Genomic DNA, 21,943 nt, shown 5'->3' with positions numbered 1-21,943 from the left:
AATTATTATTCTTTATTAATTATTCTTCCGTATTTTGAAATATGCTTTTGTTGAAATGCCGAACATTCCTCCGCACAAAAGTACAGTAGAAGCCGGCTATAAAGGCACCCAGCTTAAAAATACATACAAGCACTGGAAGGTAAATTTAAATAGACTTTAAAAGAAATAAAGGTTAAAGTTTTGTCAAGTAATATTTTGGTGGACACTCAATGAAAATGATCCGAAATAAAGAATGTAACGTTTCAAAAATTAATGGAGTATTGTGGACAGTCGCTTGTAAATTTAAACAAGAAACCCTTCTTATGAACAGTCCGGATTGGAGAGGACGAAATCAAGACACAGAAAAAATACAACAGTGGATAATTGTTTGTTCAAAAAGGAAAATTTTTAAAAATATTAAAGAAAATTTAAAACGTCAAAATATGTAGTTTTTTTTTAAATTCATTTATAACGCGGGTCAGATACGCCTCTTGCGAACCCGCGTTATAACCGACTTCCATTGTATAAGCAACTTTGCCTGCTATAACTTTTCATCTATATGTCATTTTATATAAATGCGCCTCTACTCAGGTGGAAAATGGTGAAATTTTGTCATTTTATATGTGAAAATATTAATTTCAGCATTGATCAGTAGTAAACCGAAAACATTGTTATGAGTATGTTTACCCTCTAAGACATTAGAGACATAACAAAAATATAGAGCGAGTTAAAATAAGTAACCCTGAAACATTCAACAATAAATAATGAAACAGCCTAAATCTATGTGCTTATACAAAACATACATCTATTACATAGAAATATGAATACAACATACATAATTTTTATTTCTATATAAAATTATTGTTTCCTCGATATTAAAAGATGAAACCCTGTGGTTCTACAATTAGAATATGAGTAAAGCTTGAATAGTAGAAGTAGGTATGTGTAATATTTTGAGCAAAAATGTGAAAGAAATCTAATATTTAAAGGTGGAGACTGACCGGAGCATTTCGTCGTAACGTAACACGTTACGATGCGAGCATTCAGACAGTCAGTACACCGAATCGAGCGCTCCATCCATAGTTTCGGATGCTCGGTGATGCTCGCCGCGAGCGATGTTATGACGTTATGTTACGACGAAATGCTCCGGTCAGTCTCTACCTTAACATTTTCACAGTTAAAAAGGAAGGAAAAGTACAAAAGGGATATTTTTTTTAAAAACTCATTGCAATTATTATAAATTTTGAAGAGGAAAAAATTGGTCACTAGAGTGAAAACTCTGTGACAAAAATTATTTACAAAAATTGAGAAAGCAGTAGAGGAATATTTTTTCTACTGAATCAAACAAGGGGTCGATCACAGATCTGTCATTTGGCTTCAAATGAGTGAGTTTCCAATGACAACTTTTTATGGATATAAGAAAAGAGTACAGAATAGACTAAAATTACTTCATCATCCAACTCTATCAATATCAAGAAATAGTTTAAAAGAAAATTGCATTAACATAACTCATTTGTATCAATCAACACGGTTTTTTTTATTTTGTAGGACTTCATATTAAATGAAATGTAAAAAATAAAAGTAAAATACATGAATCTACAATTGATGCCCTTACACAAAATATCATAAATGCCTCTTTTAGCACTTTCTACAGTCTATATTTTCACACACCAGTACTTGAACTTGAAACTTGATAGAAATGAAACAGTTTAGAGAATTCAACATAAATTCAGATATCCTTTTTGTATTGTATTCCAAAAAATAGGGATAGACGTATATCACCCTAAATAAATCAGATGTTATAAGATCATTACAAATACATATGTAGTATGAAATATTATTAGTCAGTCTATGTGTTCGATAAGCAACATGTGAATAACTCGTCTACAAATATAAGTAGGTGAATTCAGCAATAGCTATGCAAATTCAATATCCATCAAAATCCCTGTAAATCCTGATCCAATTTTTAGTTTATTAATTTCTCCAATATAAAGAGAATACATACATTCCACCTCTAGTTAATTACAAGTAAAATGGCATTTCAAGATAAATTAGTACACCTTTTTTTGTTTTTTTTTTTAAATTGCCGTTTAGACTAAGTAAAAATATTCGTTTTATACAATCTTCTGATTATTTTCTTCAAATACACATATACAGTAAAAGCTTGGGAATTCAAACAACAATAACTCAAGTGTTGCCATAATTTTAAAAAAATTACAGAACACTGATTCCATCAATATTTTCTTCAGATTCCAAAAGAACTACGAGTTCAAAAAAACATACATAATTTGAAAAATGTTATGATTTTTTTTCTTTTTTTCAACTGATTATAATTGTTAATTTTATTTGTCTTTTTGTTATTTAGTAAAAAAAAATTTTTTTTTGGCATCGTTGGACATCAGTTTGTATTTGGAAAATGAATGAAAAAATTCAACTTGTTTAATCAAAATCAAATTATCAAATTTTGGTCCCATCAATTTCAAATTTATGGGCTCTTACTGTAAATGTTATCTGCATTTTCCCCAAGAGTTGATAAATTATTCCCGACATTTTTCTTTATGCTTAAAACACTGCTTTATTTATTTGCCATAAATGTTTCACGAGGGAAAAAACAGAATAATAAAATATTCAACATATTGCGCACTCCTTTCAAGAACGTCATAAATCAAAAAACTTGATTTTTCAGGAGAACGTTTTTAAAGTTTAAAAAGAAATCACAATGTATTAAAAATAAACATCAAGCGACTTATTGAACTTTTTACTGTGCAACAGATCTTTTTAGGTAAAACCTGAAGGTTTTTTCTACATTTGCAAAATATTTAGTATATTTAAAAAAATAATTAAACAATACCTTTTCTTCAAAATGCAAAAACAACATTTTCTGCCCTGTAGCGGGTAAAAAATATGCCGCTTTTGCTGGTACATATGTATATAGTACATTTTCTGGGCATTCCGAAAACATGCACAACTCAAAATTCACGATTTTTTATTTATGACGTTCTTGAAAGGAGTGAGCGATATTTGAATTAAAACATAAATCATACTTTCCAGCACTAAAATATCTTTAAGAAAGTATTCACAAAAATATTAGAAGAGAGATCATTGTCCCAATATTGAAGCATTTATATGCAATGCAGCAATTTTATTTCTATTGATATATGTATTCCTTAACATATAATATAAATATAAATGTAATGAATTTATCGATTGATGAATAATTTTTGACAAATTACCAAATTATAATGATGGGATTCCACAGGAATAAACAGAAAAAAATCACTACAAGCGTACTTTTAAATCTTCCATGCGTTGTTTGATGCGTTGTCTTAATTCGGCATATCTAAAGGGAAATTAAATCATATTAGAACCTAATCGTAAGTACTTTTAATTTTTACATATTATGAAAGAAGACATCCTAAAAATTGATGGTAAAAAGAGATCCCAATGGCAAAATATAAATAATTAAAAAAAAAACAAGTTACAAATTTAAGAAATGTGAAGTTTTAAATTTGTATAAAGTCATATATTTATAATTAACACAGATTAACTAAGTACATATATGATTATATTTTGACATTTAATACCTATACTTGCATGGCAAACATTTTATGTTTTATGAGTTATGAAATTTTGTTGTAGATTCAGTAATTACTTTTTAAAGTTTGAACATAATGTTAAATGTAAATATTTGTTTCCATAGATTAATTTTTTGGCTTGATGCATCATACATTATCTTATTACACTGACGCTATTAAGTCGCGAAAGGAATCGCACTGCCAATTACTTATTTTTAAAGATTTTTAATGTTAAAACATTTATAATCAGCACCCAAATCTTTGCATCCTATCACCACAGAAAAAGCATTTAATACTATGGAACATATCACACGGCCTATTATATTAAGGACCTATTCTAGCATCTGGCAAATCTTGTTCTATTCTAGTACCAAATTGATTCTCGTCAAACTGTGTTGATGATGGCAGATAAATGGCATATAAGGTACTGATGAAAGGATTTTTTATAAGATCACCGGAATGGAATCCAGTAATTATGTTAGTATAGGCTGTGAAGATGAGGATTATAAATACCTGTGCTTAATTCTCAAGGTCTCCCGATCCTCCTCTATACCATACATATGAAGGATGGCTTGACACTCGGACATGGACAAGTTAATAAACTGCGCAACCTCAGAAGAAACCTACAATTTTAAAACCAAATTATAAGAACATTATACTTAAGAAGTATGTACATATTTTGATATTTGAAAAAAGTGTTTTGGATGAAAATAAAATGTGTATGGAAGAAAGAAAAAAATTAACTTGAAAACCATGCTGAATCTGAACCTGAAATATATGCTTTTAATAGAAATACAATTTAAATATAACACCAAACACACACTACATAAGAATAATTCTAGGGTTTCTTTAACACAGTAAGGACGAGAAAGATATTTCTACCCGTTCAGTCGATTGATGCTTAACCCTTTCCATCCCCCAAAATGAAAAAAAAAATCTAGGAAGACAGTTACATTCCAATTAGAAAAAATCTTTTGTTCTCTGCTCCACATACTGTTGTAATACATATGAGTGACAAAAATGTAAGCTTGGAATTTAAATAAATAATACTAATGATGAAAAAAATGTCGAATAACATCCGACATGGGACCTAAGAGGAAAAAATCGATGTCGAATGAGATTGGACATTAGACCAGTAAGGGTTAAGGACGGGAAGGGTATTTTTACCTTCTGTGCCGGCTTCGTTTCAAAGTCAGAATAGAAGGAATTACATATTTAGTGATTTTATAGGAATATTATGTACCAATCTATTTGTTAAGGTCTTAACTATATGTACATAATTATCAAATCCCAGCAGTCTGCAGGCGTAAAAAACACCCATCCGAAAAGTGTTAAGATCAACTACACGGAAACAAATCAAACAAAATCAAACCATGATAATCAAGTGAATGCAAGACTCCGAGCTGAATTTCTGCAAACACGAGTAATAAATCTAAGGATAAAATCAATACAAACCTCTCCTGTTTTATCAGCATCCATCAAGAACAATCTAGAGACATCTTCATGTGGTCCCAAAGTAACCCTTACCAAAAGGGGATATTCATCATCCTTCAAACACCGCTGTTCTGAAAATGCATAAATCACAACACTTGTATTTTATACTGTCATGGACACTGAATTAATATTAACAACTCGCTTAATTGTTGCAATACAATACTAGTGTAAAAAGTAACAAATTGGTAATAACTTACCACCATTATCTCGGACAACATACAACGCAAACCGCTGAGCGTTGGAGTCCACCTTGTATTTATCCAACATCAAATTAATGACTTCTTGAGTGGACACAAGTGAGGTGACCCAAACTGACATCTGGCTTCCATAGGGGGGGGTAAAGAAGGATGTGTCTCGATTGTAGAAATGACCGTTGATAGAACAACGCCTTCTAAGTGCCGCTGCCCTTTGCCTAAAATAATACATATGTAATAGCCTCTAGGATTCCGAGAATTCATAGAAATGCTAGATAATTCAAGATTTGTGATATTTATAGACACATTTTTAACATAATTGAATTATCCATACGGATAAATCTGCAAGGGCAGCTGTATATTACAAATAAAGGAAAATACTTGTAATGTTTTTCGGGTACAGCGTTGCTATGGTGAATACATTTGTTTGTAATAAAATAAAACTTAGGTGTAAGTAATAATATTAAAATACATATATATTTTTTAAAATCAATGTTTGATTTAGTAAATACCACTATTTCTTAAAATCTGTGACACATCATTCCGCATCATTTTCTAACACCATGTTTGAAATACGGTGTTTGAAAATGATGCGGAACGCATCGAAATACGTGTCACAGTAGATTTTAAGAAATAGTGGTATTTACTGAGTAAAACATTAATTAAAAATGGATAGATTTTACCACAAAGTGACTGCCGAATAAATTAGTGATAAAATATTTTTATTTATAATCCAATAGAAATATTCACTCCTCCCACTAAGTAGAAAATCTCATTGAATCATATTGCCATGTTACACAGAATACGCAAAACAACAACTTTACAAGAATGCATTAAAAAAAACAACAACAAAAAATGTATAGTTTTAAAGATTATAAAAAAGAACTACTAAAATCATTTGTGACTACTGATAATCATACCTTCACAGTTAGGAGCGCTTTACATAGAGTATGTTGATGTAAAGAAGCGCATTTCTTACCTTCTTTTACCTGTCCTCCTCTTAATGGCGGTGGAACCAAGTCGCGAATGGTGAACCCTCCGTACCACTACAGAGCCTTGGGCCGGTATTATGATATGATCATCCACTGGATGGGCATAGTTGATGGATTCATTATCTGAGGCACTGTCCTGTAATCACACACATTAAACTTCACTTAGAGAATGGAAAATCACAAAGCAATTTTCTGTAATACTCATTTTATTTGTACACCTAACATTGATAAGAAGCTATTTTGTGTCTAACACAGAAAAAGCGTGGATAGTTTATTGCTTTGAAAAAATAATTGCTCATCACAAATGGAATCATTACTAGCCAGGATCAAAACTTCTACAAAAATGAACAAAAATATAGAGTATAATTACTATTGCAACTATACCTATATATTGCAGTAAAAATATTTAAAAAAAATCAATATGAAACTTGTATTATCTGTGGTTTAGTTCTACACTAGGCATCAAAGTTGGCCACATGATAAAATTTGGGTACACAATTAATTCATAAAATGTAATGTTGGTAGAACTCACCTCATTATTCTGACGGTTGAACTGCTCTGGCCCGGATACGGATCTACTTAACTCATAATTAGAATCATTACTTTCATCTAAACTTCCTATCCAACTATTATCCATAGAAATAGCTCTATTATAGGCACTTGTATCATTCTTAGGTAATTGATCCGGTATTTTGGCACTATCTTTTACCTTAGATATTTTTTCTTCGTAATTCTTTACTCTCTTCAATGTACCTTTTGGATAGTCGTCATTGAAATAAGCGTGATTTTCATCCAGCATTTCCTCTAATTTATTCTCACAGTTAATGCTAAAATTATCCAAGTTATGCGAACACTCGTTACTATTATAACTACGCACCATAATATCACTATACAACTTGAGGGAATCATTTATCTTCTTAGGATCTATGGGAGAATTAGCTTTTAATGTATCTTCATTGAGCGATCTGGACATGGCCTCTTGGTCCAGAGGCATAAGATTATTCCTATTTAAAAGCTTCTTGATATCAACATCCGAATTAGGCTTAAGCGTACTATCATCGCAGGAATTATCGAACTCCACATAGTGAGGCTGAGAGGCTTTATCAGGAACTGCAGGCTTTAATGTCGCTTCCATGGTATCTAGGGGTAACTCTAGACAATGTGACTCTGATTTGGGATCTTGAGGAGAAGTGGGCGCACTGCCACTGAGAGTATTACAGATTTCGGAATGGCTACCGGAATGGCTGCCGGAATGACTGATTGAAATAGAATCCGAGGACTCTACACTGGATTGGGAAGGCAGACAAGCCGGCATAGTTTGATACATTTTTTCAGTATCGTCAACCTTCCTTTCTACTTGCAGGAGCTGATCTAACTCGTCCCAATCCATCTGTTTGTAGTCTAGTTTGTTGGGAAGAGTTGCGGACGCTTTGTGCGGTGCAACGGCGGGAGATTGAGGAGGAGTCGGAGTGATAGAAACACTCCCGGATGATTGGTTGCCACTGTCTTCACTACACCGGGAGCCGGATTGTCCTCCAACACTGAGTTTCTCCATTTGATCGACACAAATTCCTGTATCAACACTACTAGTACTGATATTATTGTTCGGCTGAGGCGAAACCTAGAAATAAGCAATAAATCAGTTTTTTTTGTTGCCTAAACTGCAAAATAAACGATTGAGTTTAAAATCAATTTACCAAATCCCCATTAAGACTGTCACTTGGGCTGGCATCACCCCCGCGACTGAATGAATATCGACAGGAATTCCTCTTACGAATAGTAACGACGGTTCTTTGGTCATCATTTTCCTTCAAGTGGATGACACCTTTAACTCCCCAGTGGATTCTTAGAGCACCTTCCAGCACCAGTCGACCATTAACTTCTCGGGACCTAATTTCACCGCTCCGCGCATCTACATACTGATTATATGCCTAAACAAACAAAGAATTTCAACATTAATAATCAATAATGCTAAAATATAAACAATCTAGATTTGCAATATTTTGATAAAGAAACTTGTATTTATAATATATTTATAAAATGGTGTTTATGTTGATTCATATTTTACAAATACGAAAAAAAATAAAAAAAACAAAACTTTGCCAAAACAGTGTTCTAGACTTTTGATTAAGAAAAAACAAAGATATAAACGTTTTACTAGACATATGTACTTACTTATATGATTTAGAATTTTTAAAACAGGATTCATATTAAATAAACAAATAATTTCCCAAGATTCTGCACAATTGTCCAAATAACATTTTGTTGTGAATTAAAATTTTTAAAAAAACTTCTCTGCGTGAAGTGCTAAAAATAATATCTGGCAAGGTGACAATAGGAAATGCTTTCACTTTAGTAATAGTATTCTAAACAAATGACCTTTAACTTGAAATAACTACAAAATATGTGAGAAAAGACATAACGTCAATCAAGTGTTATTTAAGTTGTATTTCATTTCATCAATAAACACTTATGTATTTATACCCGCAATGATTTAAAAAAATGAATACATACTCAAATGACTTGGCAATTTATTAATAATAAATTAAAGGATTACCTGGATGTAGTTAACTCATATGATTGTAACAATTTATTTCTAAATACGAGTTTCTTGAAAAAACCACATGTAAAGTCTAAACCACAATAATGACAAGTTTGGTCATCTACTACTCAATTGTACGCAACTGAAGTGATTCACATAAATTTTTCATGCAATTTTAATAATCATAATGATTTTAAATATCGCTCACTCCTTTCAACAACGTCATACATCAAAAAACTTGATTTCACAGGATATTGTTTTAAAAGTTTAAAAATATAATACAATGTATTAAAAATAAATATCAAGCCACTTATTGAACTTTTTACTGAGCAACAGATCTTTTTAGGTAAAACCTGAATGGTTTTACTCCATTTGAAAAATATTTAGTATATTTAAAAAAATAATTAAATAATACCCTTTCTTCAAAATGTAAAAACAACACTTTCTGCCCTATAGCGGGTAAATATTAAGTTGAAAATATGCCGCTTTTACTTGGATATATTACATTTTCTGGGCATTCCGAAAACATGCACAACTGAAAATTGACGGTTTTTGATATTTGATGTTGTTGAAAGGAGTGAGCGATATCTAATTTAATTAAAATTTCACAACTACTGTAATTGCAAGTTTGAAAACATGGGCAGAATTTTATGCTTTTTGACATTAAGTTAATACCAGAAATAAAACATTCAGTAACATAATGAATGAAATATTGTACTGTAAGCACAAAACTCAGGCATTCCATACCTTTATGAGTTACGTAACATATGAAGTAGGTATAATAAAAAAGCAAATATATCAAAGTTACAACAGTCCGGGGATCATGAACTAAGAAATATGGTATAAAACGTAAGCTAAAACGCTAATAATGCACCTATGATCTTTAAAATATAAACTAAGAACACATTTGTTTGCTAAATCATTTCCACCATCTTCTTTTCCCCAATTCAATCGCAGTGAAGCGCCCTTGAGGTAGTATTTTACGAAAATGGCACTATATAAATTATTATTATAAAGATTAGACACGTCCGCCTCCGTAGTATAATGGTCAGCACGTTCAGTTAGCTTTTTGGAGGTCCCGGGTTTGAATCCCAGGGGGGGTCATATAAATATAATTGATTTTTCACAATAATATTTATTCAATATTACTCTGGACCCGTACCTGAAGCGCAAGGCTCACCTTTCCTTCGTGTATTTAACAATCATGATAACACTGCTTCTACATGATGCAGTGCCCTATGCACTATTGGGTGTGGATAAGGGTTAGAATTTTATTATTAGCAAAATAACCCAGAAAAACACAATTAGTATAAGCAAAACAGTTTAGTTAACATCTTGTCATGTTGAATTTCTGAACTAAATGGTACTAACCTTTAGCTTGGACTCTAAATGAGTTCTGGATAGGGATGGACCATTGCTTGAAGGTTTCGGGGCTCCCTTTTGCCCAAAACTCTTATGAGACTCCACACGAGTTCCGTGGCCAAATAGTTGAGGGCCGAAAAGGGCGCCGTAACAGGGCACGTGGCAATATGGTACCCCTTTGTGCTGGAATTAATTGAAACATGGATATCAAAGGAGGTAAAATATATATTTTTTCCACAAGTACCTTTGTCAGTCATTTACATAGATTTCAGAAGTCACTAACATTATGACTTCTCCAAATTTAAAAAATATTAAAAATCAAAACTTGATTGAACATCTATCCAATGGTGATTGAAACCGTAAAATTTCGTCCGTAACCGTCAAATATTGGTAGTTTTATTTCAGGATTCAGAGAAATCACTTTAAAATGTTTATTAAATTAATACTAGAGATTTTTATGACAGGTTTAATGATATGCAAATTTTACAAACAGATACCCAAATTCTGGAGAAATATATTATTAAATTGTTGATGAGAAACAAAAGATTGCTTGTGCTAAATATTTTATATTTATGCCAGGCACTTCTAGCAGGGTTTGTGGGAAATCCATACATTCAAAACATCGCTTTGTAATTTTAAGATTAAAGTTAGATTGAAGTTAAATATGTAAAACAAATATCAATAATTCATAAACTAATAACCCCAAATTATTTCATCAGATATTTTAAAACACACCTCTGCATGTTGTCCTGGATTTAATCGTTTTCCACATTCTTCACACCTCAAGCATTCGGGGTGCCAATCGTATCCAAGGGACTGTTTCCTCTCAGCTTAAAAATAAAAGCAAATGTATAAAATACCATACAACGTACAAACACACCAAACAGTATATGCTTTATGATATCCAGACATTACGCGATCGAATAATAAACTGCTTTCAAGTTGTACTTACAATGTACAGTTAAAATAAATTATACCTACAGAAGGCGAATCACAAAATGTAAATAAAATTAACAAAAACCAAAGTTATTTATGTATATTTGAGACCCCTTTAGCGAAGGCCAGTAATATTTAAGGAATTACCGAAATAAACAGGTTTTCCGCATTTATGACACTTCCACATTTTTCCTTTTCCCGTTACTTTAAAAAAAGGAAAACTGATCAAAATATCAAATCAACATCACAGAACGACAAATTGACAAATTGTGTAAAGCAAAGACAATAAGTGAAAAAGAAAAATGATTACGAATTTCGTCTTCGCATTTTCAAGTTTATAGGCTGAAAATTACTGTGTAGGAACTTTATCTAGATTCTTCTAATTTTATCAAAATTCTCACTTACAAACAATATTATGGTTCCAAACCTTCCATTTGATTTTGAAATATTATTGTTGGTTTGAAAAGTTTACCAATAATTGAAATACTAAGTAATATTTCAAATATCTGCGGAAATAAATAAACAAAAATACATATTTTTAATTTTGCATTGGCATTTAAAGCTTTGTGGAACTCAAAAGGTTGAAAATCATAAGCGAATATTATCTTAACCTTTTCAATACCGAAATGTTTTAAAATTTAAAAATAGAACCTAAAAAGCATATTTTTTTGTTTTTTGATATTAAAGATATAATGAAAATTTGCCAAATATATACACCGTGTGGCGTTTGAGCTGCCATTTACTCAGAAAAACAAAGTTTAAATATTCAGGGTTGCTACAACTTGATACAGAGAAAACATTTACTTATAAATAAAACGGAGTAAAATATGTTTATTCATTTATGTTAACTAAAATTCGAAAAGGATTAACATAAATGTAAATGTTGCACATAAAAAAGTAATTTAAAAAAACTGCAGTCGGTAACCCTGTATCAGAAACTATTAGTGGAAGCTTTTAGAAAGATGACTATAACTTTTATAATATCACTAAATTATAATATTTTAGTATTTCTTGATCTTCCAAAGAGTTGTCTATATATTCTAATAAAAAAATATTCCAATCAGATTTGATACCAAAAGAGAGCGTTTTTGTATTGCCGACCAGGCGAGCACGCAATTGAAAAGCGTGTTAACGCGCTCATGGCAGCGAACCAGTTAATGTCACAAATAAATTATTGCTTAAGCAATATTCATCTACATACTCCATAGAAAATATGAAACTTAACTTTGCTGTAAAAAAATCACTGGATTGGAAATTTATTATTTAAATTTCTCAGAAGAATAAAATTAGTACAAATGAACATTGATTTATTTATTTTAAAAATCAGTAAAGACTTGCGAAGTAGGCAAGTATTCGTTGAGCTGAATAAAACCTTGCTTTCACAAGTAAAAATAGTATCACAAAGGGTATAGATAATAAGCTGAACTTAAACAACATACCCCAGTTTTATAATATTACTGAATATTATTATTTGACAGGAGGATAATATTTACTCTATGGTAATGTTTCAAATAATGTGTTCCGTTGACACTTGTTCCTTGTTTTCAATGTCAAAAAAGTTTTGTCTCTAAATTTTTTGTTTGTGACGGTTATTGTAACTTATTGCATTGTCAAAATTCTTTTACGGACTACTATTTGTGTTACTAAATTTGTGATGTGTCAAAATAATATATGAACATTATCTTTGGAGAGTTGGAATTGAAAGTAGGGCATTATTTTGCATTACATACTTCTTATCAAACATTTATACAAATTCCAATGTTAACACTGATTTCTCTTTATATTTTTGTTAAAAAGATATATTTATTGTAGTGTATAACTCTGCAGTACCTCTGTTATTGTCAACATAAAGTTGATAACCTTGATTATACATTGTTTGAAATTAGTTGTTTTTTGTCAAAAATTGAAAACTAAATTTGGATTCTGTGTTAAAATCACAGAGTAATTCTCATTTTTTTCAATGTGTTTTTGACTATGTTGTTATTAAATTATCGCATAGAATGTCGCATCATTAATATTTATTATATTTTCAATGACAGGTATAATTTTCTGGTATTGTTTTAATTATGCACCTTGCAAGGTTAATGATTAAATTATGCATTTAAAAACAAGTGTTTAACTTAAATAAAATTTAACTTTTTTATTTAAGAACTGAATTTATCTGGAAATTAAAGAAGTTCCAAACAAATGACCTAAAGTTGGGTATCCCCTTGAATAATAAACATGTAGCGCTCTGCGAAATTGCAACATTTCCAATGTAGACATTTTGCTTGCAACAGTTGTGAACATACTGTGCCCCAATACATGACAATAGTGATCACCATATGATCTCTGTTGAAGCAGATCGTGGCGAATCACCTGAAATGAAGCGTTAGCCATGCACGCTTAGAGCGCACAAACATATGCATTACTATATTTGCGATCGTAGTAGATACACATCTTTATAGTTTTTAATACATGTTGAGACCAAATAATGAACAAAGCTTTTCAGCAATATCCATGGTGTCTTTATACAACCTGTGGGATATACTCACGGCTTTTTTAAACAAAAAAGGTCTCGGAACTCACTTCATGTCAAGATTTTTACTAAAACAATTTATTTTCAAATATCACTAAAATAAAATGAGACTTTTCCTATCATTTTGACGAATTACTTAAATATAGATTTTAATTACGTAAGCGTAAATATTGTTCCATCTAATTGATTTTGAAAATTTAAAAAAATATATATCCCTAAAAAAAATGCCGGAACGCCGTTCCACCGCGTTACATGGAAAAAAAACCCTGGATATACTGATCTGCTCACTTCACATAATCATTAGATATGAAATGATTACGTCCAATAAATTTGATTGAAGTCGGTGAAGAAGTTATTTCTTTCCATTTTCTGTATTTATTTTGCAAATATGTGTTCAAGCTGCCAGATCGCAGAGTGATCTTTGCAGAGTGAGCCTGCATTTGTCGAAGAGCATGTATTTAAGATTTGAGTCCTTAGATACAGGATGGCGTGTGTGGAGAACAAAGCTTTTTTATATTTTTTTATTTGGGAATTCCATTTATTTTTTACCTTGCTTATTATGTACAAGGTTTATATATCATTCAGTGGATTTAAATAAAGATATTTGATTTAAATCTGTGTTGGGAACAGGAGGGATAATCTAGTGTGGGCCAATCAGGAACTTCTCAGCATTTGCTCATTGCTTGGAAGAAACCACAAGAGAAGGCGGACTGTTGACTGTCATCAACAGACCTTCCGTTCCACTAGAAGAGGGTTCGGCATTTTGTGTCCTAGCTTGGTTTTCTTAAGTGTCAGGTTGTGGTCCCGTGGTTAGTTTCGCGGACTCTTCATAGTTTCTCGGTTTGAATCCACTGTACCACTATTTGATACCTATTTCTAATAATAAGCCGCTTAGGTTCACAGAAATAGTATTTAATTAAAATATTTGTGTGAATAATAAAAACACAAATATTTATCTTTTTTAATTAAAAAAATAAAAATGTTGCCTATGTCTTTCACTATTTTTATCATGTATGATACCACCTCTAGTGACAGTTCCTTATGAACTATCATGGATACGATGTCGGTTAGCCCCTACAATGCGCCTCCAGCTGTTGTCTTTAAAGGAGACCAAAATTATTTTAGTCCTCAGATCCAGTGTGGGGTATATGGAGGACGAAGCTGTTTTAGCCGTCAGATCCAGTGTAGGTGTGCGGAGGGCAAAGCTGTTTTGATAAATTGAAAAGTTATTCTTTATTGTATCTTCTAGTTTGTTTGCTTTATTATAATTAATTGAAAACACAGTTGATTCTATGATTAAGTTATAAGGTACTTTTTGTATACCAAAATATTTGTTATGAAGACGTTTGTTAAATGTGTCTTTAACTGGTCTGTTCCATCCATGTCTTAAAATCAGTGTTACATGAAATATTAATGGAATTGGTATTCATTATTATAGCTAGTAGTATATATTCGCTTATCACTTTAAAAAAATCCTTGTTTATGTATATTGTTATAAAATTGTAGCAGTTTTTATTGTGGAGACCTAACAGAAATTATTTTAATTAGTGGTATGTTTTAAACTTCAGATCAAAACCATTGTAGTAAATTAAAATCTAATATTATCTATTGAGATCATATTTTATCCATATATTTTAACATAGGTATTATTTATGGAGTCATTTCGCAAGATGTTTACGTTAGGCACTACATAATTATAGTAATGTTTATATATTTTTTAAATATCGCTATATATCGCGATGAATTGAGTATGAATTAAAAGTATCAACTATATTTTTTTAATCACAACGTGTCTATGTTTCAAATATCTTTAAATAAATTATGTTTTGCTGTTGACCATTTTTTTTAAAAACATTAATAAATGTTACAATGATGACATGAATTCTATTATATGAAAACATTTTTTTTGGCAGATGTTTGCAGATTGGGACATTTTACTACAATAATGTTAAGAAGGTATGATACATACAAAATGTTCAGCATGGTGGTAAAAGGTTGCATGCTACTTTGGTGATAATTTCTCCTGTATTAAATATATCTATCTTATGCCATATTATTTTTCTAACCCTTATTCGCACCCAATGGTGCATTGGGCACTGCATCGTATTGGTGTAGTGTTCTCTCGATTGTTACTTCCATGAAGGCAAGATGACTCCTGCGTTTCAGAGACCTGTCCAGGGTAATATTAAATAAATATAAGAGTGTTAAATCACTAATATTTATTTTCACCCCCCCCCTTGGGAATCGAATTCGGGACCTTCAGCACGGTGGCTAAACACACTAACCATTACACCAAGGACGCTGACAAATATAAATTATTCAAGATGTAATATTATACTTACTATTAGATTGAATCTTTTTATTTTATTTCAGACTTTTTTGGTGTAAGTACTGATGTTCTTAGTAAAACTAACATTAAATAAACTTGTATACTTTGGAATATATATTGTAATAATTTTTATTCGTTTAACACTAGACCCGGCCAGGTGTCATTTAATCCCAGAGAGTTGTTTTTTTTTCAAAGAAAATTATTGTTAGAATTTTTATGATAATATTAGTGATTTTAGCTTTGGGAACAAGGTAAGAAAATAATTTTCTCGCCTCACCACTTCACATTCCTGATTAAACTAATTACTTGAAATGTCTTTGAAAAAAGGTTTATGCTTATTTTCCTACTTTTTAAACAGAAAGCATATGATCAATGAAATGCTGTCTTTCAGTTATATGTGAGACGATAAGAATACTTGAAATACAAAATTTTAAGGGCCACCGCAATGTATTATTTTCGGTGATATTTGTTTTACTTTATATGAATTATTTACTCACAAATTACATTGAAAAAATGGATGAAAGATAAGATTACCGAGAAGCAATTTCATCCAAATATAATAATAAAAAAACATAACATTTATTTTCAAACTTATTCATATTAATTATATCAATAATTTTGAAAATACACATGATGGATATTATATTTATACTTAAAAAAGGTTTAAACATGCACTTGAAATACGTAGATGATACGAGTAATACAAGTACATGAACTTGTACTTCTTGTATCATACTTACAGAAAATTCATAGGATCATTAAATAATTTAAAAACAAATATGTGTGTATTTTTACTATTTATCAAATATGTAAAATGGGTACATTCTATATATATTATATACTCTTATTATATAATTGCTATTTCAATATTATTTATGTATTATTATTTAACATGACATGCTTATAATTTATGAAAACTTTTATATGGCTATAAAAATGGTACTATAATGTTTAATTTAGTGTACACTTCTGGATAAAAGTGGACGTTGGTTCAACGTCACAAAGAGTATCAGAGCTCATATCTTGTTTGATGTTAACGTATTCTGGTTTGTATTTAACTTTTGTATGGGCAATTATTTCATTTTCTGGCATGCATTTTGCGATATCTTCTTTATTCTCACTGTCCCCTTCCTTATACTGCATGAAACCCCGTTCTGTACAGCTATGCATGGTCTTACTTGTGTCTGAATAAAGCATTTCCGCTGGAGTTTGTTTGTAATGATTATCATCGCTGTTCTTTTGTTCTATGATGTGTTTGTTTTTCTCGATTTCAGTGGATAAATATGTATCGAACTCCTTTCCAAAGTAATCGTCTATGAGCCTCCATACTCCGACACTGTACCAATAAACTATTCCTAAGAACATGAATCCCCGGAATATTCCCGCAAACATCTCGGGATATAGCGTGTTACCTTTTTAACGGTTCTAAATTTATGTAAAATATTTAGTATAACTCGTCCTCGTAGATCATTTCTTTAATAATGTGATAGAATTTTTGAAATTGGGGCCATGTCATAGTTAGGAAAACGATCAAACTATTTCCAATTACGAATAGTCTCATCCATTCTATACCGCTGCCAGATTGTAGCCAAGACCCGAACCCAGTTTCTTCATCATCTATGTCCAGCACCGATTTTTTATCGTCTTTCTCTACAGGAGCAACGTCATTGTTATAAGAGGCATTCCTTTTAGTGCTGTTGCTGATTCTCTTTGTCTTAGACCGATTTTTTTTCATTCTGGGACCTGAAATAAAAATGAATTAATCACAATTAATATAGACTAATATAATAAGTTAAGATAAATGCAGAGTTGGCAGTATTGCGGTACATATAATATAATGAGAAAGTAAGTGTTTCAAAATAAAATTTATTTATTTGTATGTGAATTTAACAAAGCCACAATAAGAAATATGTTCGCTAAACGACATGTGAGACGCTCGAGCCAAATTAGTGTAAAATATTTTTAATTAATGTTTTACTTAGTAAATACCACTATTTCTTAAAATCTACTGTGACACGTGTTTCGATGCATTCCGCATCATTTTCAAACACCGTATGAAAATGATGCGGAATGCATCGAAACACGTGTCACAGTAGATTTTAAGAAATAGTGGTATTTACGGAGTAAAACTTTAATTAAAAATGGATAGATTTTTGCGCAAAGTGACTGCCGAATCAATTAATGAAATTAGTGTAAAATAATTTGCGTCACATCGTACAGTCAAAATCAAGAATTAGTTCTATGTTTTTATTACTTTTTCTCATATTTAATAGAATACACAAATTTATTTTTTGACAAGTAGGAAAATATTTATAAAAACCAATTTTAGGTAATTTTGATTTTCCCTATTGTGACGTCACATGATATAGTATCTTCTTCTTAAGAATAGTATAAAAACTTCAAAAAATATAAATATTATAACTTCGAATAGTATTATTTTATGATTACTTTATTTTCTTGCCTTATTATGGTATTTAAACTTTGTTATATTTTTATAATTTATCCTAATAATTTTTTTATGCTTTTTTTATTAGCAATAGGGGGCGGTCTTTAATGAATATTACAAAAATATGAATTTCACATCGTCAACATAGAATCATTATTGTGCTTGTATTATTGTTTAAATATTAAGGGGATTATTAAAACTTCGAATAGTATTGTTTTATGATTACTTTGTTTTCTTGGCTTGGTATTGTATATTAAATTTTTGTTATATTTTCATAATTTATTATAATATAATAAAAAAAAATTGTTTTTAAAATTTATTTTTATAATTAGCAATAGAGGGCGATGTCTTTAATGAATAGTATAAAAATATGGATTTCACATCGTCAACATAGAATCCCTATGTTAAAAATACACAATTAATTTTAGAGGGAAACCATTTGCAAATAATATTGCTTTTTCATACTGTTTACACGTCGGATCTGTTTGCATTGTTCGTCGGAAAAATATACAATTTGAAATGGTTTTGCTTGTTCGCAGATTGCTTTTGTATCCCGGCATTAAATACGCTGTTTTCAGAATTGGAGAAAAACTTCGCCCCTTTCAACTTTAGGCATATTTAATTACTTTACGAAATATCCGAATCGTTGCATAAAAAAGGTTTATTAATTGGATTAATATTTTAGCCAGTGTTAAAATTAGATTGGTTTGTCTACTTTGATTGGGTGACGTAGGTGTAAAGCAGTGGTCGGCAACCTACTACCCGCGGGTAATTGAATTACCCACTACGACATTTTGAATTACCCACCGAGAAAATATGATTATTTTTTATTAATATATTAATTAAAAATAACAACAATTTCAAAAGTTGGGTGAATTAGTAATAATTTTTAAAATAACCTTTAGTTATTCACATAGTAAATACCTAAAGGTTATTTTTTTATATTCCCTTACTGATGTGGCACTGACATTGAAAGATGTCCCACCGCATTCCCAGATCTGATAGAGAATCATCTAGGCTTCCTGACAGACCTTCTCTTGCAAAGTAATTTTTTGTTTTGTTTTATGTTTATGTAAGTAACAAAATTATATTTCGATTTTACTGTGAATTTACATTTAAAATCTTTCAATATGCTGCCAATCTTTTCTCGTTTTTTTTTGTTACCCAGTCTCTCAAAAGGTTGCCGACTACTGGTGTAAAGTATGTACTAGTATCGAATACGGGAGCATTCGTTATGTCTCCGATATAATTTGTAACTTCATATATTATGTATACAGAACCCCAGAACATTCTCTATTATTTTAACTCCGAAGTCCCTTGCTTAGCTATTCAGGAACTTTGTAAGATTGGGAAATTGTTGGAAAACTTTTCGTCGCTTCCGTATTAAAACTCCCTAATCGGCAACCTAAATCAGGCTTCTTCGATTAACTACCACGTTGTGTTCTTAAAATTACGACAATCGATAAATTTGCATACCGATCGCTCGGGAATATGGCCCGATAATTAAATGATAGGGTATCAATTAATGTACATCACTCGGTTATTTGTGTCTATGGTATGTATCAATGTTCAATCTCTAAAAACAATCCGTGTGGAATTATTGATCCGTGACACATGACGGTTCCCAAATTAGAATATTGTCTTTCATTAGCTGTCGAGCAGATAAACAATTTGCGTTGATTCATTAACATTTTGGAATATATAGGTACCTACATATATTGTAAATTATATATTGGGATACGAGCTATTTTAAGAACAGAGTTCAAGATAATTTTGTATCGATATATGGTATTACGAGATACAGGTAATAGGTAAAGAGATAAAGGTATCTTAATACTTTGGTCACCTCGTGTGTGTGTGCGTTATTAACGGGAAGCCAGAAAAGGATATTTAAAGAATTCTTACTTACAGATCGTTTATTTATATAAGCTCGTACACTACAATTACTATTGATATGAACTATAAATATTTAATCTAATTAATTAATGAAGTATAGAAGTAAAAATGTGAAGGTAGATACACGTCCGTTAGAACCAAACGATGCAGGCGAATCTCGGCTTCTTCTCTTCGGTTGGCCGCTTTTGTTGATTTCGTTCGGGAATCTCCGTAGCGAATTCGTATTATTCAGCGGTGCCAACTTGGCAGTGTAGCTAGATGCCTACAATACCTCCAAATTAAAAAAATCTATTTAAATAAAAATGTAAATGTTCGCTTGTACAAAATCTGAATTCTAAAGTTGTTCACCAATTGTTTTGTTTTTTGACAAAACGTCGCATTCGAATACGCGCATGTTTTTACCTGTGACAGATAAATACGTTTGTTGAATTTTTATCGCAATGGCAGCGCCATCTGTTACGTAACAGCAACAAATGCGAAATTAAACATTACTCATGACGAATAGCATGCTTCTTGACAGCTGCTGCCACTAAGCATTTTATTTTTATATTGCACAATTATTAAATAGATTTTTATTGCTTTACAAGCATTGCGAAATGAAACATTAGATGTGTGTGCTTCATATTTTTATTTTTTTTCTCATTTAACCAGACCGAGTCGCAGCAACGCGTGGTTGGGTAGTTACAGCTAGTCCAAGCTAAGGTAGATAAGAAAAATATATTTTATCAATAGAAAAACGGTGTTTTAAGCAAAAAAAATTAGTCTTCTAATCTGGTTCCAAAGTAAAATTTGAGGTCTTTTGATTTCTGGGCCTTAATTATGTACCCAGTAATTTTAATTTTATTTAAATAAGTAGTATTTGATAATTAAATGTAATTTTGTTTTAAAATCACTATAAATATATTATTATAACATGATAATAATGTCTACCGATTTATTAAGTTATAATATTACATTTATAGTGATTTTAAAACAAAGTTACATTTTAATTATAAAACGGAAAATCACAAAGTAAGTGCTTCAAATATAAATTATTTAAGTAGTATTTGGACTGATAATTATTTTGCTTTTATTTATTTTGAATGTTAATGAAAATATCGATGGATTCGGTGATTCTAGTCGAGTAATTAGAGGTTAGGTGAAAGGTTATTACCTGTCGCTTCCGTTTCCCTATTGCGCAAAGTGTCACAACCACGAGGAAAATTGTTATCTCGCATTTATACGCTTCCGAGAGCAGGGTCATAGTTTATGTATGTGAACTATCGGGTAGTTGAAAACTTTTCATTGAGTAATAGCGCTGTATTTAAAGCGCACTTTGTTGAGAACTGACTTAGAAACATATTTTTTTTATATAACAGTTTTTAGTTCAGTACTAAAATTAGTAGGTGTAAATTAATATAACTACTTTTTTTATGCAATGTTTTTTTAGTGTACCTGTTTAAACTACGTACATAATCTGTATTTCATGTTTTTTTTGTTTATTTGTTTTATAGTAATTTTTATCTTAATTGTTCAAAAAAAAGTTTCTTTGTCGTCGATTCCAGTAACATGTTTATAAATCAAAAGGTATTTTATTTCGACTACTCCGAATCAATGGAATGAATTTTATTTTGTATTTTAAAACATTATTTACTTAGTGGTATGGATGTTTATCGATAGAACACTTTCTAACTATTTTAG

The 21,943-nt window shown here is 30.8% G+C and overlaps 2 protein-coding genes across 3 annotated transcripts in view; one reads left to right on the top strand and one right to left on the bottom strand.

Moving 5' to 3' along the window:
* Positions 1 to 2,241: 2,241 nt before the first annotated feature.
* LOC148311095 (uncharacterized) lies at positions 2,242 to 11,352 on the bottom strand. Its single transcript, XM_088257298.1, has 10 exons — positions 11,222 to 11,352; positions 10,874 to 10,968; positions 10,148 to 10,321; positions 7,932 to 8,165; positions 6,767 to 7,855; positions 6,222 to 6,370; positions 5,246 to 5,460; positions 5,010 to 5,119; positions 4,068 to 4,177; positions 2,242 to 3,319 (listed from the first exon to the last, which is right to left on the bottom strand). Exons 1-10 carry the CDS (start codon positions 11,259 to 11,261, stop codon positions 3,259 to 3,261), a joined length of 2,277 nt encoding a protein of 758 aa, XP_088113424.1. The 5' UTR covers positions 11,262 to 11,352; the 3' UTR covers positions 2,242 to 3,258.
* Positions 11,353 to 12,575: 1,223 nt separating this feature from the next.
* LOC148311094 (uncharacterized) overlaps positions 12,576 to 21,943 on the top strand; it is a 260,016-nt gene continuing 250,648 nt past the window's right edge. For both annotated transcript variants that reach the window (XM_088257300.1, XM_088257299.1), the window contains exons 1-2: positions 12,576 to 12,778; positions 15,506 to 15,548. In XM_088257300.1, the coding sequence (XP_088113426.1) occupies positions 15,538 to 15,548 (11 nt within the window). In that variant the 5' untranslated portion in view covers positions 12,576 to 12,778; positions 15,506 to 15,537. The remainder of the gene's footprint in view (positions 12,779 to 15,505; positions 15,549 to 21,943) is intronic.

Source organism: Brachycentrus maculatus, unplaced genomic scaffold, assembly GCF_059751285.1.
Source record: "Brachycentrus maculatus isolate JH-2025_06_01 unplaced genomic scaffold, ASM5975128v1 h1tg000077l, whole genome shotgun sequence".
In the NCBI taxonomy this organism is placed as follows: domain Eukaryota; kingdom Metazoa; phylum Arthropoda; class Insecta; order Trichoptera; family Brachycentridae; genus Brachycentrus; species Brachycentrus maculatus.
Note: the sequence above shows the minus strand (reverse complement) of the source record. Positions and strands in the feature narration are given on the sequence as shown.

What these genes read in the sequence shown, in the direction of transcription:
- LOC148311095 (XM_088257298.1), bottom strand. Translation starts at nt 11,261, where the DNA reads ATGTGGAAGTGTCATAAATGCGGAAAACCTGTTTATTTCG. An exon ending in CGGAAAACCTGTTTATTTCG is followed by an intron (nt 10,969 to 11,221) that starts GTAATTCCTTAA and finishes TTTATTTTTAAG; the next exon opens with CTGAGAGGAAACAGTCCCTT. An exon ending in TCAACCGTCAGAATAATGAG is followed by an intron (nt 6,371 to 6,766) that starts GTGAGTTCTACC and finishes GTGTGATTACAG; the next exon opens with GACAGTGCCTCAGATAATGA.